Source organism: Gymnogyps californianus, chromosome 4 (genome assembly GCF_018139145.2).
Source record: "Gymnogyps californianus isolate 813 chromosome 4, ASM1813914v2, whole genome shotgun sequence".
NCBI classification, from domain to species: Eukaryota; Metazoa; Chordata; class Aves; order Accipitriformes; family Cathartidae; genus Gymnogyps; species Gymnogyps californianus.
Genome location: NC_059474.1, coordinates 70,950,595 through 70,976,755, shown reverse-complemented (window position 1 = coordinate 70,976,755; position 26,161 = coordinate 70,950,595). Strand labels below are relative to the sequence as shown.

The following is a 26,161-nucleotide window of genomic DNA, read 5'->3' as shown; positions in this document are numbered from 1 at the left end:
TCCCTCGAGGATAAGTTGCTAGGAGAGACGGCAGATTCAGTTACGTTGGGTCTGACGTGCATTGGTGCGTGCTCCAGCGTGGAGTTTTTTTAGATAGGCTTTGCCATCATGGCCACGGTCAGCGGGACCTTACGGTTACGCGTGGTGGTAGCGTCGTGCTCCACACAGCTGTGGTCAGTGGTCAGGCCGGAAGAAGGGCTTTTTCTCCATCACTAATTGGAGCAATTTAGCTCAAATTAAGAAAACCCTTCATTACAACTGGAGACTCGGTCTAGCGATCCAATCTACATTGGAGGAGCAGCTGTTGCATTCATTCTGGACTGGTTTTTCAGAAGCCTCACCCAGGCCTGCTGAACACAGCGGGTACGGGGCTACCACCCTGAGCAGCTTTCTGGCTGAGCTCAAGTTGTATCTTTACACTCCGGGCAGCGTACAATTTATGAGCGTTCAAAACGTTACCCATGGCACGGGTATTTGAAACGTACAGGAGAGGGCTGAGACAAAAGTGATTCCTTGAGGGATCACGAGGAACGCAGAAGTTGTTCTAGCTGCCCAGCTGCTGGCAAACTGGGTCAGGGTTTGGTATGTTTGCATGTGACGCTGCATTTTGATGTGACTCACATCACCAAAGCCTTTCTCCTAGCCAAAGGCCGTAGGGGTTGCTGTCCTCATTTCAAGCTCAACGTTTGTTCTGGACACCAACCATTACACCAATATTTGTAAGAGGAACCATATAACTACAGCCACTGCCCTTCATTCTTACTGTTGAATCTCTTTGAAGGGAGCATCTGCAAACTCTTCACTGAAGACTGCTTTTGAAAAATACACAAGGGCACGTGTCATTGCAGTATCAGCCATCCCCTCAAATGCAGGCAGATTTCACTGCCCAATAAATTCTTATTAAGGCACGTATGCAGAGCTTTTCTTTCTATTGCCTATGAAACTGTGGGTCTGTGAAGGAAAAGAAGGAAATACCAGAAACGCTGATAGCCATAAGAAAAAGTGGTACTTTCCTCTCATAACTCTAAGCCTCTTCCAGCCAGTGCTCCAGCCACAAGAATCTGTTTCATGTTACTTGCTTCTTACCATGTTGAGGAAACTGCCTTTTGGACATAACCATTATGGCCTATACACCATTAAGCTAAGCTTCCCCCCTCCTACAATAATTTCTAACTTCAGATAATTTTTATAGATTTCTCCATTTGGTTATGTCTACCACATTAATTTGTTGACTCAGAACTGTTTGGAGTTACCATTAGAATGTGTAATACGAATTGTAAATCCAAATGCTCATATGTATTTTTGTGATATTCTGCCTTTCAAGTATTATAAGGTCATTGTAAACTAATGCACAAGCTTAAATAGATTATATTTCTCTTTTGATAGTGTCATCAAAACTTAAGATTGCCATAGATTATTACAATTACAAGCTCCAAAGAGCAATGTAAACTTCACAGCTTACATGCAGTGCATATTTATGTCATAGGAAAGCGGCACAATTTCTTCTCTTGTTAAGGCTTAGCTAGAGATGTCTAAAGATTGAAGTTTCTGTAGGACTACAGTACCATTTCTCAATCATATGATTCTATGACTCTAATGCTGATCAGAAAGATCTGTTATGCCTTAATTCGAATCCTTATTTAATGTACTTTTGAGAAATGGTACCATAGTCCTACAGAAACTTCCATCTTTAGACATCTCTAGCTAAAAAAAAAAATTAAGGAATGTTCTTGAGCAATCCATCATGAAACAGACAGATGAAAAGTATCCTCACAGCTTGAAATACACATACATCCTTTTAGAAGCAATTGCAGAATTAAAGATTTCTGCTTACTGCAGAATTAATTGTTAATATTCCTACTGTTCATTGTAAGGCATCTATGAAAGACTTATCTGGAATCTTACATTTATGCAAATAAATAATAGTTTAAAAAAAAAACAAACCACAACCCAAAACACTCTCAGGCAAAGCAATTAGTTTGTGCAACCAGTGATACAGCTAACAAATGTGTGACTTATGAGTAATAGAAAAAGTAAATGTTGGGGGAAATTGGGATCCTTGTGTATGGGACACTATCCACTTACCTCCTCAGACATGTGAGAGAGAAGATTTTCAATTCAGTAAGCAAATACATCTTCAACTTTGGATTAAATACCTCCTAATTAATTTTAAATAGATATTCCTGTTAAGAGACTAGTCTCTTCTCAGTGTACATTTAACATCCATTAGCATTTACAGTAGATGTGTGCTTCTATTAAGCTGTGCAAAAAGTCATAGTGACACTGATGAGATTAGGGGCCCATGTAATTAATGGAAATAAAAACATTTTAAAAAATCGGTAAAGCTAAGTTCATAACTGCCTTTTGTATTGAAGACAAATGTTAGCATTCCCCTTTCAAAAGTCCCTCAAAAGATTTAAGACAAGAACGGAAACACACTGTTCAGCGAAATGAATAACTGCGCTCCACTGAAAATCAAAATGGGCTGAAGAAACCGTCATTAGTATTGAATTAGCATGAATTAGCATGAAAAATTTCTTCCCACACAGGCATTTAACCTGATTAGGTACATGTACAATGAGCCTGAGGCAGTCAATATTTTTGAGACTATGTTTTAAACCACATGAAAGTACTGAAGTAAAATTTCCTACTGAAGGAGGTTGGTGATCTGGTATGGAATCTGAAACTCCTTTCATAGTTGTTTCTTGACTTAGGCTTACTGCCTTTGTTTTTCTAAGTTACAATCACAACGCCTACGCTGCAAAAACCAGACACCTGTAAAGTTAGAGGATGTTCCTTATCCCCTGCATCCATTACCTGAACTGAAGCTTCCCACAAGGAGGCCTCTTTGTGGCCTTTAAGCTGGCCTCAGAGCCGTGGTGTGCGAAGGCGCGTGCAGGTTCAGTGCACGGGATTATTAAATGGGAAACCACAGGTAGGAACTTGCTTGCAGGGTGGAAAGGAAGCCGCACGTCTTTTGTAACCGCTCCTTGCCTAACAGAGACTGTTACGAACAAACCCAGCTAATTCACTCGCCAGTGGTGGTTGTTGCTATTAACATGCAAAAGTACGTAAATGTACTTCCATTACACTCCCTTCTCTTAAACTTCCTGGGGCTGTAACGCTCACTATTCAGCTATCACTTCTTCAGTGAAAATCCAGAGTTCCTCTCACGAGGTTCCTTTGGTTTTATAGCGGAGCTGTGGTTCTGCAGACTATGCAAGAAACCTCTGCACTCCACAAAGCACAGGGAAGAATCAGGACTAAGCAAAATTTTACTTTAACGGTGCATATGCAAGCATTCATTGTTTACTATGTCAACATTTAAAACCTTGTTTACAGCAAAGTGATGGGAAGTGTATTCTGTGATTCCAATGGTTATGTAAAATATGTAAAAATAGAAACAGAATGAATGAAGCACAAAGCTGGCAGCGCAGAATGAAAAAAATTATATTTATCAAATATTTACAAAAAGGCCAGTCACTTCCTAATATAATTTCAGGTATTCTGATGAGCTTTTTGAAATTACGCTTCAACAGTTGAGTGAAATCTCATTTCACTGTGCAAATAAGAGGTTTTGGTAGCAAAAGCTATTACCTTAGTATTTTCTGTGTTTTCACTGATTAGTAATCGCTCTGACATTTCCTCCTTACAGTAACACTTCTGTGTAACAAGTGAGTGTAAGGCAGCCTGAATGTGGACACTGCTCCCAGCTTGTGACTGTTGCAGTGAAAGCAATGGCAAAAGAAGATTTAAGTTTTTACTAGATCACGCACTTAGTAAAATGTTCTACAAGAAATGCTCTTTCTACTTTGATTTCTACTTCTTTCATCTTTTGATAGCAGATGAAACAGGCCTTGTAAGAGGGCAATTCAGACTATAGAGTACATTTACAAGAACTTGCCATTCTGAAGCGTTTGACAAGATCCTGAAGATGAAAATAATCCCCATGACAGGATGAGATTTCAGTGAGAGTACTAAAAGCTACGATATGCTAAGAACTGACTTAAGGCGTCAGGAGAAGACCGACACTTTAATCATTTTCATACCCATACAAGTTTCTAAAGCTCTGCAGGAAAAAACCCCAAGTGTTCTGTAGGTTATCTGCTGCTTTGCCTTTGTGGGTAGAGAGCCCTATTCACTTCAATTTGGCTTGCCCCAAAGATGCTAAAGCACTTCAGGTTAAGAGAGAAAATGACTTCAGAGAACTCAATTTCGTCTTCCCTTAATGTAATCCAAGTTGTGTTTTTTTCCCTAGTACAAGGTTTCGTGACTAAATGTCTCAGACTCCTGTATCAGCAGAGAAAAAGATGATCTGAAAGGCGATTCTGAGCAGGGTCAGCGGGAGGCGGCTCTGCCCTTCTCATGCCAGGTGGTTTGATGCAGAGCCACTTTATTTCCCTTCTTTCCCGAGCTGCAGTTTTAGCCACCTCTTTTTAACGATCCACTGGTCTCAGTTTCACTCAACCCTTCTTTTTACTCTAAGTGCTGATGGATAAAGGTTTCCCTCTGTGTATCTCTAAGCACTCTGGATTACTGCATTAATTCTTAACCTGCATTAAACTCTTAACCTAAGGAAGGCTGCAATATTTGGTCCAAGAAATACATGCATACATACCTACGTATATATATCTACATGCACATATATATAGCACCACAGTATATAAACAATACTGTAAATTATCAAAATATTATTAGAGGTGGTCTTTAAAAAAGCACCCTTCTGAACTGTTTTAATGTAAGAAAATTAATTTAATCCTATTCTAAATAAAAATACTCTTGCATTAAGAATACAATTCTACATTAATTTAACCCATTTTGTACAAATCCATGCAAAAGTGTACAGTGCAGTTTATTTCTCGCTGTGTGCTGTTAGGATGCAATGCATGTGCAGGAGAATAAGGGCGCAGTCATGCTTCCAGTGCTAAGGCAGTGATACAGGAATTCTGCACGTTAACAGGTAGATGTCCAAGGTGGATTGTCATTTCCCAAAAACATTTCAAATGAGTGGTTTACCTTTTATTTTCAAATTTATATTGAGTTTTGCCTTGTGACCAGGATTTAAGTATCAGTACATACTGATTACCAAAATATAGGATCCAAAACTTTATTTAAATATTTTCTTTCTACAAAAATATAGCTACATATAATACCCTTATTATTTCCTGTAGTTAATTCAATGCACAATTCACTGAAAAGTTTTACAGTCCTCTGAACAATACCTGTTTAAGTTTCAAGTTATTCAAATGGTAACTTGTAGGCACTTCCCATTTTAAAAAAACATTAAACATAACTTATGCTACATTAAGGCTGAAACACACTTCTTCAGTTAAGTTGGAGATCCATTTTCGTATTGTTAAGTTCTTCCTATCTCTGTGGACTGCTCTAAATACTTGCAATGAATATTGACAGCTTTTCCTTCAGTTGCACTTTCCCTCCAAAATTGACCAGTGTTCTTAGTGGAGTTGAAAACTGTGTCCTTAATATTTTTCAAAAATGTCCGTATTTTTAGTTCTGGTGAAACTTATCATACTTTTATGCTTTAGTCCCCGAGACAGCCTGTAATGCCTTATCAATTGTTTATAATAATATATATTGAATGTTGCCAAGCTAAGGTGAGATTTTTATATATGACACCTTACTCAAGAACATTTTGTAGAAATTACTAACATAATCAGGTTCTTCATAGCTTTTAATATTCTTTACATAAAGATTTAATAGTTATCTCAACTCTTTCCTAATACACAGTATTAAGAATTAAATGGGTTTGGATTTGTTTTTACCCAGCCAGTTTTTTGTTGCTGTTAGCCTAGTTTTCAAGCAATCTGTGACAAGTGACATGTCAAAAATGTATTTTTTTTTCAATTTTCAGATGTCTTGATAAGTACCTGAAAAAAACAAAAGATACTATTTTCTAAAATCTGCAGCAGCATTGCCTAAGACATTAGCTTTTCCCTCCTTCCAACTATGGCTGCATTTAAGGCTGTATTAATTCTCTTCAGTGACTTCTGCTGAATATTTTCTACTTACGGGTTCACACATTCAGACACTTAGAAGAAACTTGAAGAATAAAAAAATCACATGTTCATCTGAAAATGTTTGCATATTGTAATTAATATCCAAGATGGTGACTGAAAAAAACTAGAAAAGCCTCCCTGTCTCCTTTGGTTGGTTTGTTTATCATGACCCAAATTCTAGTGGCTATACTTACAGCACTGCAAAACTGGAGAATCATCCCATTTGAGCATTCCCAGCACTTTTTCTATGAAGCAAATTTAACTTCTCTCCTGAATAATTAATAGAATTCTCCACTTGTGTGAGTTCTTCCACACAAAATCCCATTCAAAATTAAATAAAAATTAATGATTATCAATACTATACGGTAGGAAGAACTGAAACTCATTTAATAAAGCTTTAATTAAAATACTTTTATTAACATGCTTACCTCACTAAGTATTGCCCATACAGGAGAATCAGAATTGACCGATAAACGAATAGCCTGTATTTTTCCTATTGACTGATTGATACTGCCTTCTGCAATTCCATTTTCAAAAGCACCTAAATAAAAAATAAAACAAGACCCGTACAAACACATATTAGAATGAAATATGCTTCCAAGTGAACTTATGCAAAAGCTCTAAATTACAAATTATAAATTAACTCCAGGGATACAACATTAGGGAAAAAAAATCTTTTGGAAAAGGTCAAAGAATAACAACTGAAAGATAAAGCTATAAACAAGAAGGATTCATTCCCTCAGTTACAGCAACTAGGAGCTGGAGAATAATACAAGAAAATAAAGAATCTATAGCTACAAATGTTAAAAAATAAATTTAAATATGTTAGTAGTGACCATGTACATATGGTACACATGGTCATGTTAAATAATCTAAAAGAGCTTTTCTGAGAAGTATGATTATTTTTAAAAAGATGTATTAAGAATCATGGACCAATTCTGATACATTTCTTCACTAGTTCAATGCTTTTTAACTAACCTTGTTAAACTGGCATAAACTGACTGCAGACAAATGAAAAACGCTTATCCCACGTATGATACTCATTTCCTGTCAACTTGCACCTGCAACTGTGAGTTGACAGCATGTCGGTTTGGATCTCTAATTAGAGCAAAACAGCCACGAGGAGGTGGGAGAGAGGTGCAGAGCAAACAAGACGTGATGGTGAGGTGAAAGTGGTTCATTGGGAGAAAAGAGCAGTTACGTGGTAGAAGAGACAGAAGAAAGTGGCAAGCAAAGCAGATCTCCCAATAGTCCATTTTTGTTCACATAGTGGCGTTTTAGTTTAGGTAATAGTAGAAACCAGGCCTTGGCAAGCATGTGGAGAATCTGCAGTTCATTTAAGAGAAGTGACACACCACCCTGAGGAAGGAAGAAGGGGAAGCAGGGGTGGGGGCAAAAAGGGGGAAGCTGCATTGCGTTATGCTTCATTTCAGGTTGGAGCAGAAGTTAATGCTGTCATAATCGTAAGAAATCCTTGTCTTCAGGTAAGGCTGCAAAATCCAAACCAGAATCAATTATCCTGAGATCACTCAGCAATTACTGTCACGGGCAAAACAGACTCGACTTGGGGGAAAAAAAATTAATTTAATTTATTACCAGTCAAATCAGAGTAGGATAATGAGAAATAAAACCAAATCTTAAAAACACCTTCCCCCCACCCCTCCCTTCTTCCCGGGCTTAACTTTACTCCCAGTTTTCTCTACCTCCTCCCTCCCAGCAGCACAGGGGGACGGGGAATGGGGGTTTGGGTCAGTTCATCACACATTGTTTCTGCTGCTCCTTCCTCCTCAGGGGGAGGAGGACTCACACTCTTCCCCTGCTCCAGCGTGGTGTCCCTCCCATGGGAGACGGTCCTCCATGAACTTCTCCAACCTGAGTCCTTCCCACGGGCTGCAGTTCTGCACAAACTGCTCCAGCGTGGGTCCCTTCCACGGGGCGCAGTCCTTCAGGAACAGACTGCTCCAGCGTGGGTCCCCACAGGGTCACAAGTCCTGCCAGCAAACCTGCTCCAGCGTGGGCTCCTCTCTCCACAGGGCCACAGGTCCTGCCAGGAGCCTGCTCCAGCGCGGGCTTCCCGCAGGGTCACCGCCTCCTTCGGGCATCCACCTGCTCTGGCATAGGGTCCTCCACGGGCTGCAGGTGGATATCTGCTCCACCGTGGACCTCCATGGGCTGCAGGGGGACAGCCTGCCTCACCATGGTCTTCCCCACGGGCTGCAGGGGAATCTCTGCTCCGGTGCCTGGAGCACCTCCTCCCCCTCCTTCTTCACTGACCTTGGTGTCTGCAGAGCTGTTCCTCTCACATATTCTCACTCCTCTCTCTGGCTGTTTTTTCACAGGGTTTTTTTTCCCCCTTTTTAAATATGTTATCCCAGAGGCACTACCACCATCACTGATGGGCTTGGCCTTGGCCAGCAGCGGGTCTGTCTTGGAGCCGGCTGGCATTGGCTCTGTCGGACATAGGGGAAGCTTCTAGCAGCTTCTCACAGAAGCCACCCCTGTAGCCCCCCTGCTACCAAAACCTTGCCACGCAAACCCAATACATCCTATTAAGACCTTGCAGAGATGGCAATTTGTTTTTCTTCTAATTAGATGCCTTGGCTTTTGCCACTGCTGGTAGGGTTCTTCATTATTTAAAACAAAATAGGATAGTCATTTGTCAGACATCATATACTATAATATGCAGTAGCGCAAAGGGTTTCTTTTCCTTACTAGTTCACCTTGGAATGTTGTATTTATTACAGAGTTAATGGAATTCTCAAATGCAGAAACATTTTATAAGAACAAAATTTCTGGTTTTGAAGTGACAATAAACAATTTACCTATTTTTAAATATCCATCTTTGGTTGCTGGGTAGTTAAATTTACTTCCACTGTCAACCAGTTCTTTTCTTAGCATTTCCTGTAAAAAATAAAACAATAACATCTCCAGAAATATTTTCTAGGCCATGACATTTTATGCTGAACATAATTCTTAAAATGAAGTAGCACTGTGTATTGCAGTTGGAAATGAGAGACTTACATCAGCTGGCAACACTTCCACGGTAGTGTTAAACAGTTTATCACCAGGGTGCTCCATGTTTCCACTTCTGAAGAAGTACCTGATGATAAAGGTATATTATTTCCAGGTATTTTATACTTTAGAAAAGTCCTAGGGAAGTAATTCTTTCCAGTTTTGACGGAAAGTTTAAAATACCTTTTCTTTAATTAGTTGTGGGCTAGAGAGAACAGAAATAGGCATTGAAACTTTGAAACCATACTAGAGGCTTTTTATTTTAAACAGAACAAGCATTAAAACCATCTTTCTCTGGAACCACGAATGCAAATGTTCCCCCTTTTCAGTGCTGAAGTTCCAAATAAATTAACTTTCCGGGTTTAAATGGCTAAGGAAGATCTGCCCTCTGATCTGTTCCTATCATCCTAAGGCCAAGGTGAGATGGGCTTCTGGAATGCAATGGCAGCAAAAATCCCTGTTTCTACTAGACCATATGTTACATGCCAAGATAATCCCCCTTTTTATCAATACTGATCAATTCAAGTGCTTCTAAATAATCTCCTTTATAGCTAATGAGCAACAGCACTGTCAAAGCAAAAACCCAAGCAAAAACATCTATGAGATTTAAAAAAAACCCAACAAAACCCTGTGTGGTTTTCAATTTCTGGCATTAGAGTTCTTAGGTTTTTAGATCCAAAAAGAGCTAAGGAAATTTAAAGCAACAACCTCCTTCCTCTAGTATCAAACAATCAAAACCTAAGACGACCACCAAATATTATGGGATTAACTATACGTTTTCACAGATTAGTGATGTGATGGGGCTGGAACATTAGGCAACACCATGTGTAAGTTAGCTTCATCCAGTACAGCTTCCCAGTAACAGGAAAATGCAAAAATATAGGCTACCCAAGTTTCCCAAAGCATAAACCAGTTAATCAACAGTATTGATCACAGAACACCAGTGTTTATTGTAACAACTGTCATTTAGTGCAGCTCCCTAGATGGAGATACAGACTTGCTTTCTTAGATTTGTTTTTAAATAAATGAGAAATCTACAATCTTTGCAGAAATGGGAGTCTCTTAGTTTTGTGACCGGTTCTGGGAGGAAGTCAAACAACAGTGAAGTTTTCTCTCTGAATATCATTACAGAGATATGGTAATTATGGTAATTTGTGTCAGAGACACTCTCCTGGAACCATATTTCTTGCTAGGTTAGTTTTAACTCAGATCTGTTCTCCAGTCTGACACAGAGAGAAGAAGAAACTTCGCTGAACCAGGCAGGACTGCTTCTTTTGGTGCCAAGCTCAATCTGTATTGTTCATAGAGTAAGTCCTGAAAAACACTTCTCTATCTTAAGCTACAGGTGTCTCTTCCTTTCAAAGGTGCCCACGTTGAATGATGTGAAAACAGAGTAGATAGATAGTTTCATCTTTTAGAATGAGAAAAATATTCAAGCTGGGACTTGGCTGTAGATCCAAGCACATGAAGTTAGAAGTCTGGCTGTGACCCAAGTGTTCAAGCTGTCATTACAGGCAATGGAGACATACTCAATACAGTCAATGAAACTTAGCAACTGACTCAGGCGACCAAATAGAGAATGAAATGAATAGCTGTCTAGCTTCCACTGACTGTATCAAGTCATGTCATGTATAGTAGGAGCTTACACACCTACCTTATATAGACATCTCTACTGTAAGCACCTACATTCAAGTCTTTGAATCTTCAACTGAATCCCACCTTTATTAATTCACTCTTCATTATTTCCCCACAATAGTGATATTTTCTCTTTGCTTTCACCTACACTGATAAGTGTCTGGTCTGGGATACGGCCTTTGACTTGACATCATGCAAACAGCCTTTGTGTTGACAACTATAGAAATAAAACTTTCACTGACTCCATTGATGAAATTCATTAGTTAAAAACAAATTCCTTTGAGAATTATCGTGAGAATGTAAAATATTTAACTGAAGAAATAAAAGGAAAAAAAATTAAGAAGCTCTCTAATTACCAAGGAAGAAATGTATTTCAGGAGGGGAATTCAAGAAGGGGAGCAGATAAATAGCAAATCATGGATTTTTTGTCAGTAATGAGGCTATCGTTTATGCAAACAGTTGAGCACTGGTGATTTTGAACAGACTCAATCATTTCCAAACTAGATATATGTAGGCTTTCATATTCCATATCATGCAATACTTACTTTTCAACTTTTAGTGGATTTAAAAAGGTGAAGCTGATGTAGTCCCCTGCCACTGGAGCTGAAGCCCAAAAACAGTCTTGTCCTTTATAAATTTTTTCCAAGGTATATTGCTGGTATATTCTTAGGCTTGTATCCACTTCTGCAGGTGGATTATTATGTGCTTTATGTAGCACATTTCTGCCAAAATCTTTATCCTGTTGGATATAAAGAAATGTAATTTCACTAATACAATGAAAAAAAAGTACTCCAATATCTTGAACTACAGGAAGCTATTCCAGAAAATAATTACCTCACTGTCAAAAAATAACATACAATCTATTTCTAATAGAAATAGAGTATTCATTTCAGTGTAATCACTGAGACTCCATGTTACAGTTTGTAGACAGAGCTGTACTGATGATTTCTCAGTTGCCTAGATTTAAAAATAAACTTCTCCACAGTAGGCTATTTCATAGTTGTCTACTATGCCTTCTGCCAGAACATCTGATATTGGTCTCTGCTAAAGCCTACATGAACCTCTAGTCTGATCCAATACAGCAATTTGAATGATCTCATGACGAGTCTAAATGGCGCCATCCGGACATCCCTGAAGTCTGGTGCTTCGTTGCTCTTGTCCTTATCAGATACGTGGTAGATCCACTGTTTGCCCTCCAAACTCTCCCTAAAAATCTACTGCTGTCACGATAGCCATGCCCTTGTCCTACCAGTATACCTTAATAGTCCCTCATATTGGGATTGTGGACTATTTGGCCAAAACAAACCATCATAGCCGTTTGTACGGTGCAGAGTACATGAAATCTTGTGCTGTGAAGAGGGTTCCTATATGCCATGAAATGCTACTACGACTGGTACAAGTGTTCAGATTAGAGATTCAAAGATGTTTGTGTAGAAGCAGTGTGCCCCACCTGCAGTTTAGATGCCAGATCAATATTCTCCCCCAAATCTGTAACCCAATGTTCTTGGATATGGAAATGCCATCTAATGCCAAAGATGCAATGCTTGAAACTGATTTGAGAAACAAGTCAGAACACAAGCATATAATTTAGAAATACGGCATTAATTTCTTATCCTTACTTTCAAATTCTGTACCTTCCCAGCCAATGATGAATAAATTCCCACATGCTGAAAGAGAGATGGTTTAGCACGGATACGTAACTTTGCCTTTTCCTTTTCACAGTGTATCTGGAAAGAAAGTAAAAGGGAGTGAAGTTTTATTTAAATAAAGGAGAGACAAACTAAGTTCCATAAGGCAATTTCATTATGTAGTTGAGGGTATGGGTCCAGGTTTTTTATCCATATTTAAAGGAGTAATCCTTAGATTAACAGTCACCTTATTTCAAATACACTGTTTCTAAACCTAAACTCATAATTCCACTCGTGGTGCTACGTAGATTTGAAGGCTCAACCACCACTAATTCAGGGATTTCTGCACTGTATACCATCAGTCACACCTCAGAGTGACAAAAATGGACCTCAAATCTGAAACTGATTGACTTTTTTAACTGTTTCTGGCAAATTTCATTTCAATTCTTGGCCTTGCCATATTCTAACTGAACTATTTTGACCAAAACTGACTTTCTTGAGATAGATTCTGGCTACATTTCAATCTTTATCATTTTGGCTCTTTCTGCTATGTTTGAGAGGCTTATAATGTACTCTACTATACTATAAGTTAGGTATCTTTTATCTTATAATTACATAAAGCCCTGAGATACTGTATTTCAATCCTGATTTTCCAGTTTAGTACACTTTGTGACATGACATATACCAGGGAATTAAATAACTGTAATTGGTACTAATTTCTGAGTTTCTTGATTTTTGAATGATAGCAAATTACTTCTTTAAATGTAATTTTTGCTCTATATCTATAGAGCATCATAGTTTGATACAACGAAGCAAACATGCTGCAATAATTTGAGAGACATAATGAAGCATAATGGCACAGAACAGGGCAAAGAGTTAAAATGAGACTCCTTGGGTTCTACTCTCAGTTCTGCCACAGAATTGTTGTATGAGTTTGGAAGATCATTTAACTTCTCTGTATCCCTGGTCTCACATCTTTAGATTTGAGAGGATAATGTGTCTACCTCTTCAATCAAGTGCTTTGAGTTCTATAAAAGAAAAATGTTACATAAACTATATCAATGCCTTCTAAAGCTAGAAGTGATAAAGTCTTCACTCAGCTGGCTTAAACACCAAAACTCATGGGGTATTTACGGTTTCCACAGAAGTACTAATTAAAAGTTCAAAACCACCTGGAAGGCTATAAAAAGAACTAAGTATTTTTATGTTTGTCCACAGCAGATGTTCAGCAAAACAATGTAAAAACACAATACATGCAAATTGATTTATTGGCAGCTGTTTCTTTGAAAAGCACACTATACTTTTGCTAGGAAAAAAAAATCATTGTAAGAAAATAAATTTGTGATCTTTCTACTGACAGGGTTTGCAGTTCATCCCCTATAATAATGTAGCCTCTAGCACGTCTCCTTTTATGCTATGGCAGCACTACTGAAAGAGCTACTTATGGTAGCAGCTGAGAATAATCAGTAGCACAGGACTGGAGCGGTCATTTGTGCAGAAACTGAGATCAGGCTCCTCGTTGAGTCAGGGCTCCCATCTTTGCAGCGTGCTAGTCCCCACCACACCTGATAGGTATGTGCCACCGCATATGATCGCAGAACCATAGAATGGTTTGGGTTTGAAGGGACCTTTAAAGATCATCTAGTTCTAACCCCCCTGCCATGGGCAGGGACATCTTTCACTAGATCAGGTTGCTCAAAGCCCCGTCCAACGGGACTTTCAACACTTCCAGTGATGGGCCATCCACAGCTTCTCTGGGCAACCTGTTCCAGTGTCTCACCACCCTCACTGTCGAAAATGTCTTCCTTACGTCCTATCTAAATCTACCCTCTTTCAATTTAAGACTGTTGCCCCTTGTCCTGTCACGACAAGCCCTGCTAAAAAGTCTTTCTCCATCTTTCTTATAAGCCCCCTTTAAGTGTTGAAAGGCTGCAATATGGTCTTCCCAGAGCCTTCTCTTCTCCAGGCTGAACAGCCTCAACTCTCTCAGCCTTTCTTCATAGGAGAGATGTTCCATCCCTCTGATCATTTTTGTGGCCCTCCTCTGCACCTGCTCTAACAGGTCCATGTCTTTTTTGTACTGGAGACCCCAGAACTGGATGATGGTTCACAGAAGGTAAACATGATGACATTTCTGAACCACGCAGAGATCTGATGGCTCTGATCATCACAAACTGTCTTTTCCAACTCGGTGAGGAGATGTAGCTGAATCTTGGTATGTTAATACTCAGTCCAGGCTGAAACACATGCCACACACCCATCACCACAGGATGGCACATAAAAGCCACGAACAGGTGCCCCGTTGACCATCCGGTGAGGCACAGTGTGTCATCGCTTAGTGACACTCTTAGTTGCATGGAAAGGGGAAAGTGTGAGGATTTCTGTCAGCTTGCCTTCTCTGGCGCCTGTAGGAAAGTCCACTGCTTTAATCTGTCAAGCAGTGGAGGAGCAGCAGCTCGGATGTCTGTCCTTCTTCCAGCCTCCATTTTCTGCATTCTCATGAATAGTCCCGGTAGGTCATGCCACTGGTCATTCCCACCCAAAGGCAGCGTGAGACTGACTTGTCTCAATAGGTTTTTGCTACCCACAGCAATTGAAATTGCAATTGCAGAAGTGAAACTCACTAGAAACTCGCTAATACCACTCTGCTTTGGCTTGGCCAGAGCAGACTCACACAAGCTGCCTGCCTGCCTTTCAGGAACACAGCTTCGTTTTAGGTATGAATCAGGTCTTAGAAGCTAGAACAGTCATTTAAAAAATACAAGTAAAATGTTTCATCTATCGGATGGAAGTTGGCACGTTAGACAGATCTGGAATGGATGATGTTAACATAATAGTATCTTTTTTTTATTCTGTTATCACAGGCAGGCAAGAACCTAAATTAGAGGTACTTGAGGCTCACTCTAACTCCTATGAGCCAGCCTAACCCATACAGTAGGATTTCAAAGCTTGCTCCTATCTGTATTAAGTGGGAATCGAGACTCCTCAGTGGCATTACTAAGTGTAAAACCAGGGACCTTCCGCTATCGCCAGGAGTCACCTCTGCTACACAGTAAAACTTGAAGCTTGTTTGTTCGCTCCCCTCAATCTCCTGCTCTGCACAACTCCTATCTGTCTCTTCTTCCTTCTTTATCAACACAAAAGTAATGTGTGCAAACACCTGGAGTGGGGACTGGCTACACTAATCAAATAAAACTCTTGAACCTTAAAAACCAAGAAGGAGCAGAAACTCTGGTCAGTTGGTCAGTCCTCCGTGGCACAGTCTGTTATACAAGCAGAGTGTGAGCAGTGACCAGCATCAAAGACTGGTGAGAGAAAGAATGCAAAAGGCCATAAAGAAATACTTAACATATCATTGGGCTCATCTGTAGTGCTAGAAATGGCACCTTTTGCAATTCAACACAACTGTTTCTTTGATTTTCAGTGCAAAATTCAGAACCACTGTGATTGTAAAATTGTATGCTTTACTGACTTTCATATTAGAAGGTCAGCAGAAGGTTACACGAAGTGATAGTCCACATAGGTTTACATATTTAAAATTTTCTTTGGTGCTGCAGGGTTGCCTGCGTGACCAGCTGCAGGCAGATGTGAGCTTGCGCTGTCCATGTTCTGAGCTGACAGAGGCAGAACAGCCCTAGTGCGTAAATCTGAATTTCTGAGAGTCAGGGCTCTCCATATGCCCTAATGGGCTCAAACACAGTGCCACACTATGCAGATCTGCAGCAGGTCTTTCCCCACAAATTCCAAAGTAAGTCAGGTTTGAGAGACTTCTATTCCATTTTTTGAAAACAAATTATTTTGTCACTGAGACTGTTTGAATATTACTTTATGTTCAGAAATTCATAGGCATACTTACTGCATCCTTTTCTGGACTGCACACTTTAACCCAGAGCAGGTGGTCTATAAGCCAGTCTATGGGCTTATCTTTATAGAACATGACAAAAAATTCCACTATGAGTGGCAGGTCTTCAGATTTAAACAATTTTCCTGAAAGCAAGACAAGAAGTTGCATATTCAAATATTTTTATTGTTGTGCAAAAGTCACCAGCTTTATGTTTACTCCAGCCTTAAACACATGGATGTAATTCTGATATTTAGTGAAAATTTCACACAGACTCCAGCTTTGGAGAGTTGCTTATCCTCCAGCTTGTTGGGATTTTGAAAAGATTTCCATCCCACGCCTGGAGATATTCTCACATAGTCAACCAGCTGACTAATAAAGCATGCAGTTATATCGTAGTTCTAAACACAAATCTGCCAGTCACCTGTATCAGTGTGTCAGATGAAACGAAGTCTGAATAATTCCTCAAAATGCTAGACATGCAATTTCACTGGCAATACTATACTGAATATCTTTAAATTAAGACCATAGATATGAAAAATGTTGCTTTTAAAATACTATCACTGTTCATTTAGTTCTCTTGCTATTTGTATTAGCAGATTTTGTTAGATTTCTTTGTTTGACCTAACACTTATAAGATGTTATCACAAGTAAATTGTGTTAGAACCAAAGAAAAAATTTAAAAAGAAACTTACTAGTAAAAATAATAAAAAACCTTCCCTATGATATGGGATGCATGTTCTGCTCCACAAAGGAAAGGAAGCAGATTTTTTACAGATTGTTCAAATTCTATTCTTGAAAAGAAGACTACACGCTACAGGGGCACATAGTGCCCTGAAGTGGAACAATTTGCTTCTTATGGGAACCAAACTACTAGATCCTATGCTAAGGAGACTCTGCATTAAAAAGATAGTTTCAAAGAGCACAAAAAGTAAAAGACTTTCAGTGGGAGCTTTCCTGAAGAACCAAGGAACTTTTGATCTGTGAGTCCTTCCATGCTTTGAAATGTAATTCTGAGTGAGACCTACTTGACCTACACAGCTCCAAATCCAATTGACCCTGCTGAGGTCTTAATACTTACCAATAAATCCAAGCTGGGAGAACTCGAGAATCATCCACTCTTGGGACTGCTGGGCAGCAAAGTTTTTTATACTTTGAATATAATCAGGTTTGGCTATAATATCATCTTCCAGCTGGGGGGAAAAAAAAGCAACAAAAAAAGAGAAGGCAAGTGGTGGGTTTATTGCTTGCAGAGGGGGTGGTGATGTTGCCACATGTAAGTGATAACTGCATTGTGTTTGACTGCTGTACAGTGTGTACTGAAGCTGTGCCAAACTACAGTGAATTGCTATTTAGCTTCTACATGTATCTCTGTTTCAGTATCATTCATTAAATATTTATTTACAGGAGTGACTATAACACCATGAGTGCGTCTCACTTTTTCGAGAAAGGACTCCCCCTTACCTTAAAGAGATCTCACTTAAAAGAAAACAGTAAGCAAAAAGATAGAGGTTAAGGAAGACGACAGCAGACAGTTTGTACTGAAGTTGTATAAGCATCGATAAGCAGCGGGAGCAAATTGTTTGAAAAGAGAGGCGTCTAAAGCAGATGGTTAAAAGCTCTGTAGAGCAGCCTGGGCAGACTTTGTCATACCTAAAAGGTGACTGAGAACTGTGGATGATTACTGAGACGCTAGTAGAAAGCAAGTTGTTTCAGGGAATACTAGTCATGAAAGAAGGAACGTGCTGTGAATCACACTGAAGGACAGGAATACATAGAGCTTTCAAGGTGTTGTAAAGGCTGACACTGAATACAGCAGTAGAGCCAGCTAAAGGATACTTGGAAAAGGAGACTGACATCCATCAAGGAAATGGGAAAGGCCTTGGCTGCATTTTTGCATGGCTTTCAGAAAAGAATGGGGGATCTGAAAAGCCAGAAGCTGTTCCAGTTACTAAAGCTGAGGATAATGAGTCCAAACAAGGAGCTTAGAGGTAATGACACAAAGGAAATAAATGAATTCCAGAAATAATTAAGGAGCAAGTAATTCAGGCTTTGAATTCGGTATGGGTATGAAAAACACAGGAAGAGGAGGCTAAGCCTTCAGGAAAATGTTGTTGGGGTGCAGTGTAATGATACAGTTAATTTGATCTAACTGCTGTACTTCATTGGCCCTGGTGCTTGTCTGGTGGTGCTGGAATCTGGTTCAGAAAGCTAAATAGGTAGAAAATGAATGCTATGAGAAAAAAAAAGCATGGTTTCCTGCTGGTTTTGCGTCCTCAACTGACTCAGCGCAGAGTCAGCAGCAAGAGCCTGAGAGAGCAGGCCCACAGCTTTTAGCTGAATTTGGCCATTACTACAAGCGCAGGGCTGGTGGGGGAGAAATGCATTGTCAACAGTGAACCCAGGAGGAAGTAGAATGAAGTTTGAAAGACAAGATTAAGAGATCTGTTTCGACCCTGACAGCTTTTGCTGATGGTAAGATAACAAAAAATAGATAGATGGAGACGAACTGATCAAGATGAATGCTTATTAACAGATTCTGAGATCTGGGGATTGAGTTGAGGTGACAGTTATGCAGAAGAGAACAACAAAAGAAGAACTTACAAGAAATCTTGCATAAAATTAAATGAGCTAAGAGGATTATCCAGTAGCTAGATGTAAAGGGAGAAGAGCAAGGAATCAAATACAGTTTCAGAGAATCCTTAAAGAGAAATTGAGGGGCACCCAAAAAAGGACAAAAGGCAGAGAGGAGTATCTCAAAAACCTAGTGAGACCACCATATCAAGAAACCCTAGAAGAAAGCGTACAAAAGTAGTAAAGATAAAAAATATAGAGGCTGTGATGCAAAGTGGCTGTGAATGTGGTTATGAACTGAAAGTAGTTTTGCATATTGAGAAGTCTGAAACAGTCTTTTCTGAAGCTGACAGTTAAAAGTGAATATTGGAGAATGTAGTTTGATATCCTATGTAGCGCAGGCCATTAAAAGTTGTTTATTTAACCGTGTACTGAGCCCCGTAATTTGTGTTCGACTAAAGCACATCTTCTTGAAGAGCATCTGCCATTGCTTAGAGATTTCAGTATCAGTTCTTTTTCAGTAAGTTATACTATGTGTGATTATCCTGAACGTTTAGTACGTGGTACCCAAATTCTAATTTGAATTTTTCTGGCTTCAGCTTACACCCACTTGTTTTTTGTATGCTCTTATCTACCAAAGGAGATTACGCAGTGGCTGTACACAGCTGGATCAAGAAGTTTAAGATATGAACTGTCTGGTCTATTTGCCCCATTGCCATGAGGCGGCCAGCAGAACATATGATCGCAGCTAATTTCCCTTCACTCATCAGTACTTTGGGATGAAAAAAGATACGTGCACAACAGCAAGGCTATGTAAATGTCCTAAATGATAGACAATAAATGGGTTTCCATTCGTTTTTCTCATGTGAGTTATCTGTCTAAGAGAAGTAAAAATGAAGAAGCAACAAAAAAGCGGTAGCATGCAAGGGAAGTGTAGGCATCAGACAGGAAAGTATCTTCCTTTCTAAATTATATTAGGGTATTTTTATATTTTGAATCACTGTTCAACGAGTATGTGAAGACTGTTAAGCTGAAAAATCTTACTCTCATTTCCACAGAAAACAAACCTCCAATAGTTCATTCCATAAAGATCCTTTTTTTTTTTTTCCTTTTTAGTATGAGCATAAAGAAAATTTCAGCTAAAAATGCACTTTCATGAAAGTTATTCCTTTTAGGAACTCTACCAAATAACAAGCTTGACACAGAGTCTAGGGGGGGGGAGAAAAAAAAATAAAAATCAATACAAAGACTCCTAATGACTTCACTGAGCTATTGCTCGGGCCTTAAAACCATTAGAGAAACACACGAGAGGAGTTATAATAATGGTGTACAGACAAGTGCTGCTGGCAATATATATTACCAGTATATACATATATGTTATATATAAATACACAAAGCTCTCCCAGCCTCCAGAAGGAAAAAATTTATGAGGTGAAAAAAAGTATAGCAGTAGTTCAGTTAACTAAGTTTGAAGTTTATAACAGATTTTAACTGAAAATAATAGAAGACTTATTTAATGTTTTATTTTTTGGTTCACCTGAGTGCTAATAGAAAACACTTCCCTGATACTGCTGTATCTGAGTTTCTCAAAGATGCTTTCAGATTTGAAATGTTTAATCACTTCGGAATGAACTAAGTCTATATGCACACAAAGAACAAATGCATCTCCTCACTACTGGGTTGGGATTCGAATGCCTGCTTTTACGGCTATGTTAAGATCCCATTTACTTGTCTCTGACATTACTACAAGTGTCTCAAGGGGCTCTGGTGAACTCCAGGAAGTATAGTGAAAGTGGAAACAAGTATTTCAAAGTTCTCTTAGTCTTTTACTGATTAAGAAAACTTCACAAAAAAGCCTGAAAGGAACAGTAGCGGGTTCGGGGGGGGGGGGGGGGGGGGGGAAGGGGACAGGCAAAGTAGAAGAGATGCTTCAAGTAAAAGCGATGAGATGACTGATGGGATTTATTGTCTTTTTTCAAAGATTATGTTTGATCAGTAGGTAAGGTTCATCCACAGTGTAACCCCGTTAGCTTCAATGGACTTCACAAAGCTACTTGCTTAAATCCTGATTCAGCAGTATCCTAGAATGAGTGTTTGTGTTTATTCAGCTAAGATCTTCCCTGGCTCATGATACCATGTAGACATGAGGAGTAATTACACATGCTTATCTTCTTTTAAAATTCAGAAGTTAGTATCAGTCACCCAAATGATACTATTCCTGACAAAACAGTAAATAAAATCTAAGCTACTTCAAATTTTCCCTAAGATTACTGAAGTAAATCTTTGTACCAGGCTGAGGAAAGGGATTTTTAAGTTATTTGCTTTCCATTAATACCTGGCTTCCACATAGAGGGAGATCATAACTAACTTTATGGCAGCATGTCTTCCTTCTTTTCACCTGTACTCTGTACAGAGTATTTTCTGGGCAGACCAGCATCTGTGCTACAGAAGCAGCTGCAGGCTGGACACACAAATGAAGAAGTGGATATACTAGGTAATGGGACGAGGAAAGCATAGTTTCTTTCTAAGAAAATTCTGAATGCAGCCATAACTACCACCAGACCATCACAATCCAGGCTTTGCTCTGAATAACACAGTTCAGTCCTTATATAATGTCCCAGATAAGAAAACACATATTCTCAAATTTCTTTAAAAATACAAATACATAAGGAAGTCATTTCCATGCAAACATGAATGCTTGGAGAACTTTGTAATAGAAAGAGACATTAAGTGTCTGGCAGCATGCTTAACATTTCCCTTCACCATGTTTCCCATGCCTTAATGCTCTAGTGCACTCAGTAAACTTGGGTAGCGTTCTCAAAAATATACGAAAGTCACGGGAAAAGACTTCATTTTCCTGTAAACCTGAACTGTTCAATAGACAACATTTTTCCTTGTCCACCTGTCTTCAGAGTGCCTATGCCAAATTTGAGAACAGAGCATGGACTCTTGAGTAGCCCAGCTCAAATGCGTTTGTGTTAAATGGTGACAAGAATTGCACGAGATGCCTGCTCTTGTGGTCTTCTCTTCTGCTTCTGGGAATCTTGTGATGTACTTACGTGATACAGAGTCTGAGGCCTGTTCAAGCAGGAGAAGACCCAGGCAAACTAAGAACTAAGCAAAATGCTGTTCTGAGCTTTTTTTAAGACTGTGGACATTCACGAGCTACGTGAAATTTTATGGATCTGCTCCATTATTGAACAGTCATGATAAATTTTGGAATCTCTGGTGGTGATTATTGTCGTTATGGAGTGCAAATTAGCACAAATCTAGAATGATGGCTAAACCTAAGCCTGAATGCATGGGGATCTTCTTAAAGTCTCACACTCTAAATCTGCTGGAGAATTTAGGATCTGTACCAACTTGCAGTTTAACCTTATTTCCAGTATCACTATACTGGTAAGTTTCCCTATCTGTAAGGGTTTTTTGGCTCATTGTGATCTGGGCTATAACCTGGACCTACCACCACTATTCTGTCTTGCTGCACCAAGTGAAAGCACATTAAACTCTGACTTTCTTAACCTGATCAAATAAGGGTTTCATGCTTCAGTTACCTTGTTATTCAACCTCACAAATTACAGGAAGGTACAGATGGATTTAATCAAATAGTACCTGGCTGCAAGATCTATATAAACACAGAACTATGTGGATTCTTGTAAAGAGCACAGCAAAACACACAGAAAATTACAATAGATTGCCGTTTTTATTGAGGCCTTTGAAACAAATTAAAATTGCCAAAGCTAATAATCAGTACAGATGTATTGCAGCTACTTAATGATAATATGAACATACCTGTAAATAAAATGTTCCCTTAGGTTGGGCATATAGCATTAAAAAGCTATAATCCAAATTCTGTTTAGTTCTCCACCTAAACATAAGCAGCAAATTCTCATAAGCTTTTTGAGGGGGTTGCAAGAGTTATTTCTATAATAAAAGCATTTCTAATGCTCTGCAGTTTTTTCTCTACAGTAAAATTGTAAGGTTGCATATTCTAACTCATTGTTAAGTGAATAAAAATTCCTCTATAATCAGTGTAAACATTTGTAAATAATTTGACTTTCCTATAAAAGTTAATATTAACTAAGCAAAAAAATTTGATCTCTATCAATGCAGCCTGAAACAAAATGTTTAACAAGTATATTCATGTCAAATGACTTAAAGATTCTACTCATTGTATTATGAACAGTACAGATCAACACACAATGATTATTTAAAGATCAAAAATTAAGTGCTTTTACTGATGAACAGCACAGAAGCAGGTTGATAAACTTCATTTTCAGGTTTAAATGTAAACATGGATTTTTCTCTACAAAGTACAGTCTCTTATTTTACCAGAAGGTGAAGCTGATGTTTGATAATCAATGTTAAAAGACTAGAGAGTAATTTATCAGTATTTAATTAACATAAAAGTGTATCTGATTCAAATCTAATCATATCTGAAACTTAAGTATAAGTATGTAAACATGTTCATGCTCTGAAAAATATAAGGTTTATCTATAAACCCAATATACATGCATACATACACTTGCTGATTTCCTCCAACCTAAGCTCTCATACTGCAGCTCTCTTGCTGCATTGTTGGGGTAGCTTCTGATACATTAGTTACTGTTGATCGAAAGAAAATTACTTTCCTCCAATAAATCAATTTTGTGAGGTTATAGTCTCTGTCTCAGTGAATTTGGAGCACACGAGCGACTGAAATCACCAGTTAGGATATATTATTAACAGTAGTATAAAAAGTCCATGATCACCAGAAGTTACGTCATTAATTAAACCCACAGTAGTTGTTACTAGTTAGCTAAGGGGCCACATGGGGTTTCCTCTGTGTGTTCACAGAGCCTCTCCCTTATCTGTCACATAAATGATTTTCCTATTTTTTCCTTTACGACCAGATCATCTAGCCTATCACCTCTTGCCATTATCCATCTGGTTTAAAACCTGTGGGATGCCTAGAGTCAAGACCCAAAGGAGAAGCCTTGGCTCTCACCCTGAAGCTGATGTGCAGCATAGCTTCTCTCAAGATCCCCCTGTGCAATAATTTTTTTAAAAAGTACACTTGAAGTCCATTAGCTCTGAAATACAAAAACATTATCAGCTCAAACAATGTTGATTTTTGCAGCATTTTCCATTTTATACTCTCAGCAAAAGTTCTTAGGTTCTATACAGCTATCTTACCTTATTCTGTCCTCCGAATCCCCAAGTGTTTTCTTCAGGTTGGAAAGATCTGGATAATAAGAAGCAGGAGGAGAAATAACCTCCAGGACTCCAGACTGGATTTCTCTGGGGAAGCTGTGAAGAGAAGCTTAGTGAGACCCCATTCCTCAAAAAGACTTTTGAGGGCAACCATGGACAGCCGCTCCCCAGAGTTAGGTCTGCTCCTCCATAAGCGGAATTCACAACTCTAGCAAAGAAACCAAGTCACATAGATTGTAAACTAGGAACCAAGAAGGGGTCTTTGACAACCGTCAGAACAGGCAGGACTGTAACTCATCAAAGTCACAGAAAACACTGAAGAGAAGTGTGTCTCAGAAATCCTGCCCCTCCTGCATCTATAGATGCTTACTCGTAATCCTGAGATAGTTGCCAAAATGCAGCAGTGATTCACAATCACATCCACCAGCTAGAACTACACACAACTGTTTCCCCTTGCATGAGAGCTCCTAGCTTCCTTACACTTGCTCTAACTCTAATTCCACATTCTAGCCAAAATAATGCTGTCCTGGAGTGGGGGTTTGGTATGGGGAGTCAGGGTCTAGTCTCTGCTCCAAGGATTAAATTTTCCATTTAAAAAGTCATTGAAAAAATATGCAATCGACTTTGGGAGCCAAACCTGGAAGTCAAATCTCCCCCTTCCTCCAGAATATGGTGTAAAAAAAAAAAAAAAAAAAAAAAAAAAGAATTCTTCAGTTTTTAATAGGTAGGATCACTGAAATAAGGAGTTTTCAGAACTGAGTTCCCCATTTCCTATGATTAATGAAAAAAAGCTAACATTAAAAATTAAGCACATCACAGTACAAGCATGCTTATGCAAAAGAATCTCAATCTTACTGTGTAACGCTGACAAAGTAATTTTTTCAAAAACCATAAAGAAATCATAAAAATTATCTAAGTGCTTAAGTGGCTGTACATATTGTACCTTGGTGGTGCTCGACAGTACCGAGGAGGCTGCCTCTTCACCTTGTTCTAGCTGCAGTACTCCCAACTGAGCTAAACCCTCTGGAGGCAGGAAGCTATTGCTATTACTTAGCTAGCAGGCTTAGCTTGGGGAGCCTTCTGGGGGAAACCTGCACCCTAAACACAGTCTGGGAAACCCCTGAGTGGAGCAGAATGTGCAGAAAAGCCTCAAAAGTGAAGGAAAAGGGCAACCTCTCCAGGGATCTTGTTCAATTTTTTTTTTGTGTTTGTTTTTGGGTTGTTTTGTTTTGGGTGGGTGTCCATCTCTTTTCCCAAGTAACAAGTGATAGGACAAGAGGAAACAGCCTCAAGTTGTGCCACAGGAGGTTTAGATTGGGTATTAGGAAAAATTTCTTCACTGAAAGGCTTATCAAGCATTGGAACAGGCTCCCCAGGGAAGCGGTTAGGTCACCATCCCTGGAGGTATTTAAAAGACACGTAGATATGGCACTTAGGGACATGATTTAGTGGTGGACTTGGCAGTGTTAGCTTAATGGTTGGACTTGATGATCTTAAGGGTCTTTTCCAACCTAAATGATTCTATAATTCTAATAAAACATTGATACAACGATCGAGAACTCTCTTGTAGTCATTTTAAAGAAGGAGAGAGGGGAAAGTTTGTTTCACTTCAAATACTGGCCAAAGCAGGGTTCTGTCAGAGTAACTAATTCACGAATAAGCTTGTGCGTCAAATAAACCAGCAACACCAGTACTGCAGCACAATGCAGATTTCATCTCTTGCTTCTTTCAGTCAGCTGCACTTCAGGGCCTTTAGCCTTACCTGTTTTGTGACTGTTAGCTACACTATACCATTTCTTAGAAAGCAGCTTTTGTAGGACAGATCTACCAATGAGTGTATTTTTTTGCCCAAACATTTTAATTTAGTAGTTGTTCCTCTCAAGCTGCTCTAAGGTTTTTAACATGCATGTGATGCTGTAAACGTCTATGGGAAAGAATGATAAGAGCAAGCAAAACTGCAGCGGGAACCAAGCCTTCATTTGATAGCTCTTCCATTAACCTGGAATGGCAAACAATACCCATCTCACGTTACCCATCATATAATAGTATTTAACATTATAAATAGAATCTCATTGCTGTCCAAAGTCCATTGCCTTCATGAAGAAGAGGCAAACGAGGAAACAAAGACACCTAGAAAACATGAAAGACATCAGAATACGTTGCAGGGCTGTGAAGTCAGTGGGGACATAATACATGTAGCCTCGGGTGCCTTGAATTGCATCATTAATTTCATGGGGAAAAGACTTAGGTTCAAGTAAATA

At 39.1% G+C, this 26,161-nt stretch overlaps 1 protein-coding gene across 1 annotated transcript in view; it reads right to left on the bottom strand.

Annotated features, from left to right (window-relative positions):
• Positions 1 to 5,116: 5,116 nt before the first annotated feature.
• Positions 5,117 to 26,161, bottom strand: part of MGAT4D (MGAT4 family member D) — a 40,861-nt gene continuing 19,816 nt past the window's right edge. Inside the window, exons 6-15 of the mRNA XM_050895978.1 lie at positions 23,883 to 23,996; positions 22,500 to 22,575; positions 17,215 to 17,326; positions 16,149 to 16,279; positions 12,284 to 12,391; positions 11,210 to 11,403; positions 9,039 to 9,117; positions 8,840 to 8,918; positions 6,446 to 6,558; positions 5,117 to 5,888 (exon numbers count right to left, since the gene is read on the bottom strand). Coding sequence (XP_050751935.1) covers positions 5,862 to 5,888; positions 6,446 to 6,558; positions 8,840 to 8,918; positions 9,039 to 9,117; positions 11,210 to 11,403; positions 12,284 to 12,391; positions 16,149 to 16,279; positions 17,215 to 17,326; positions 22,500 to 22,575; positions 23,883 to 23,996 — 1,033 coding nt within the window. The 3' untranslated portion in view covers positions 5,117 to 5,861. The remainder of the gene's footprint in view (positions 5,889 to 6,445; positions 6,559 to 8,839; positions 8,919 to 9,038; positions 9,118 to 11,209; positions 11,404 to 12,283; positions 12,392 to 16,148; positions 16,280 to 17,214; positions 17,327 to 22,499; positions 22,576 to 23,882; positions 23,997 to 26,161) is intronic.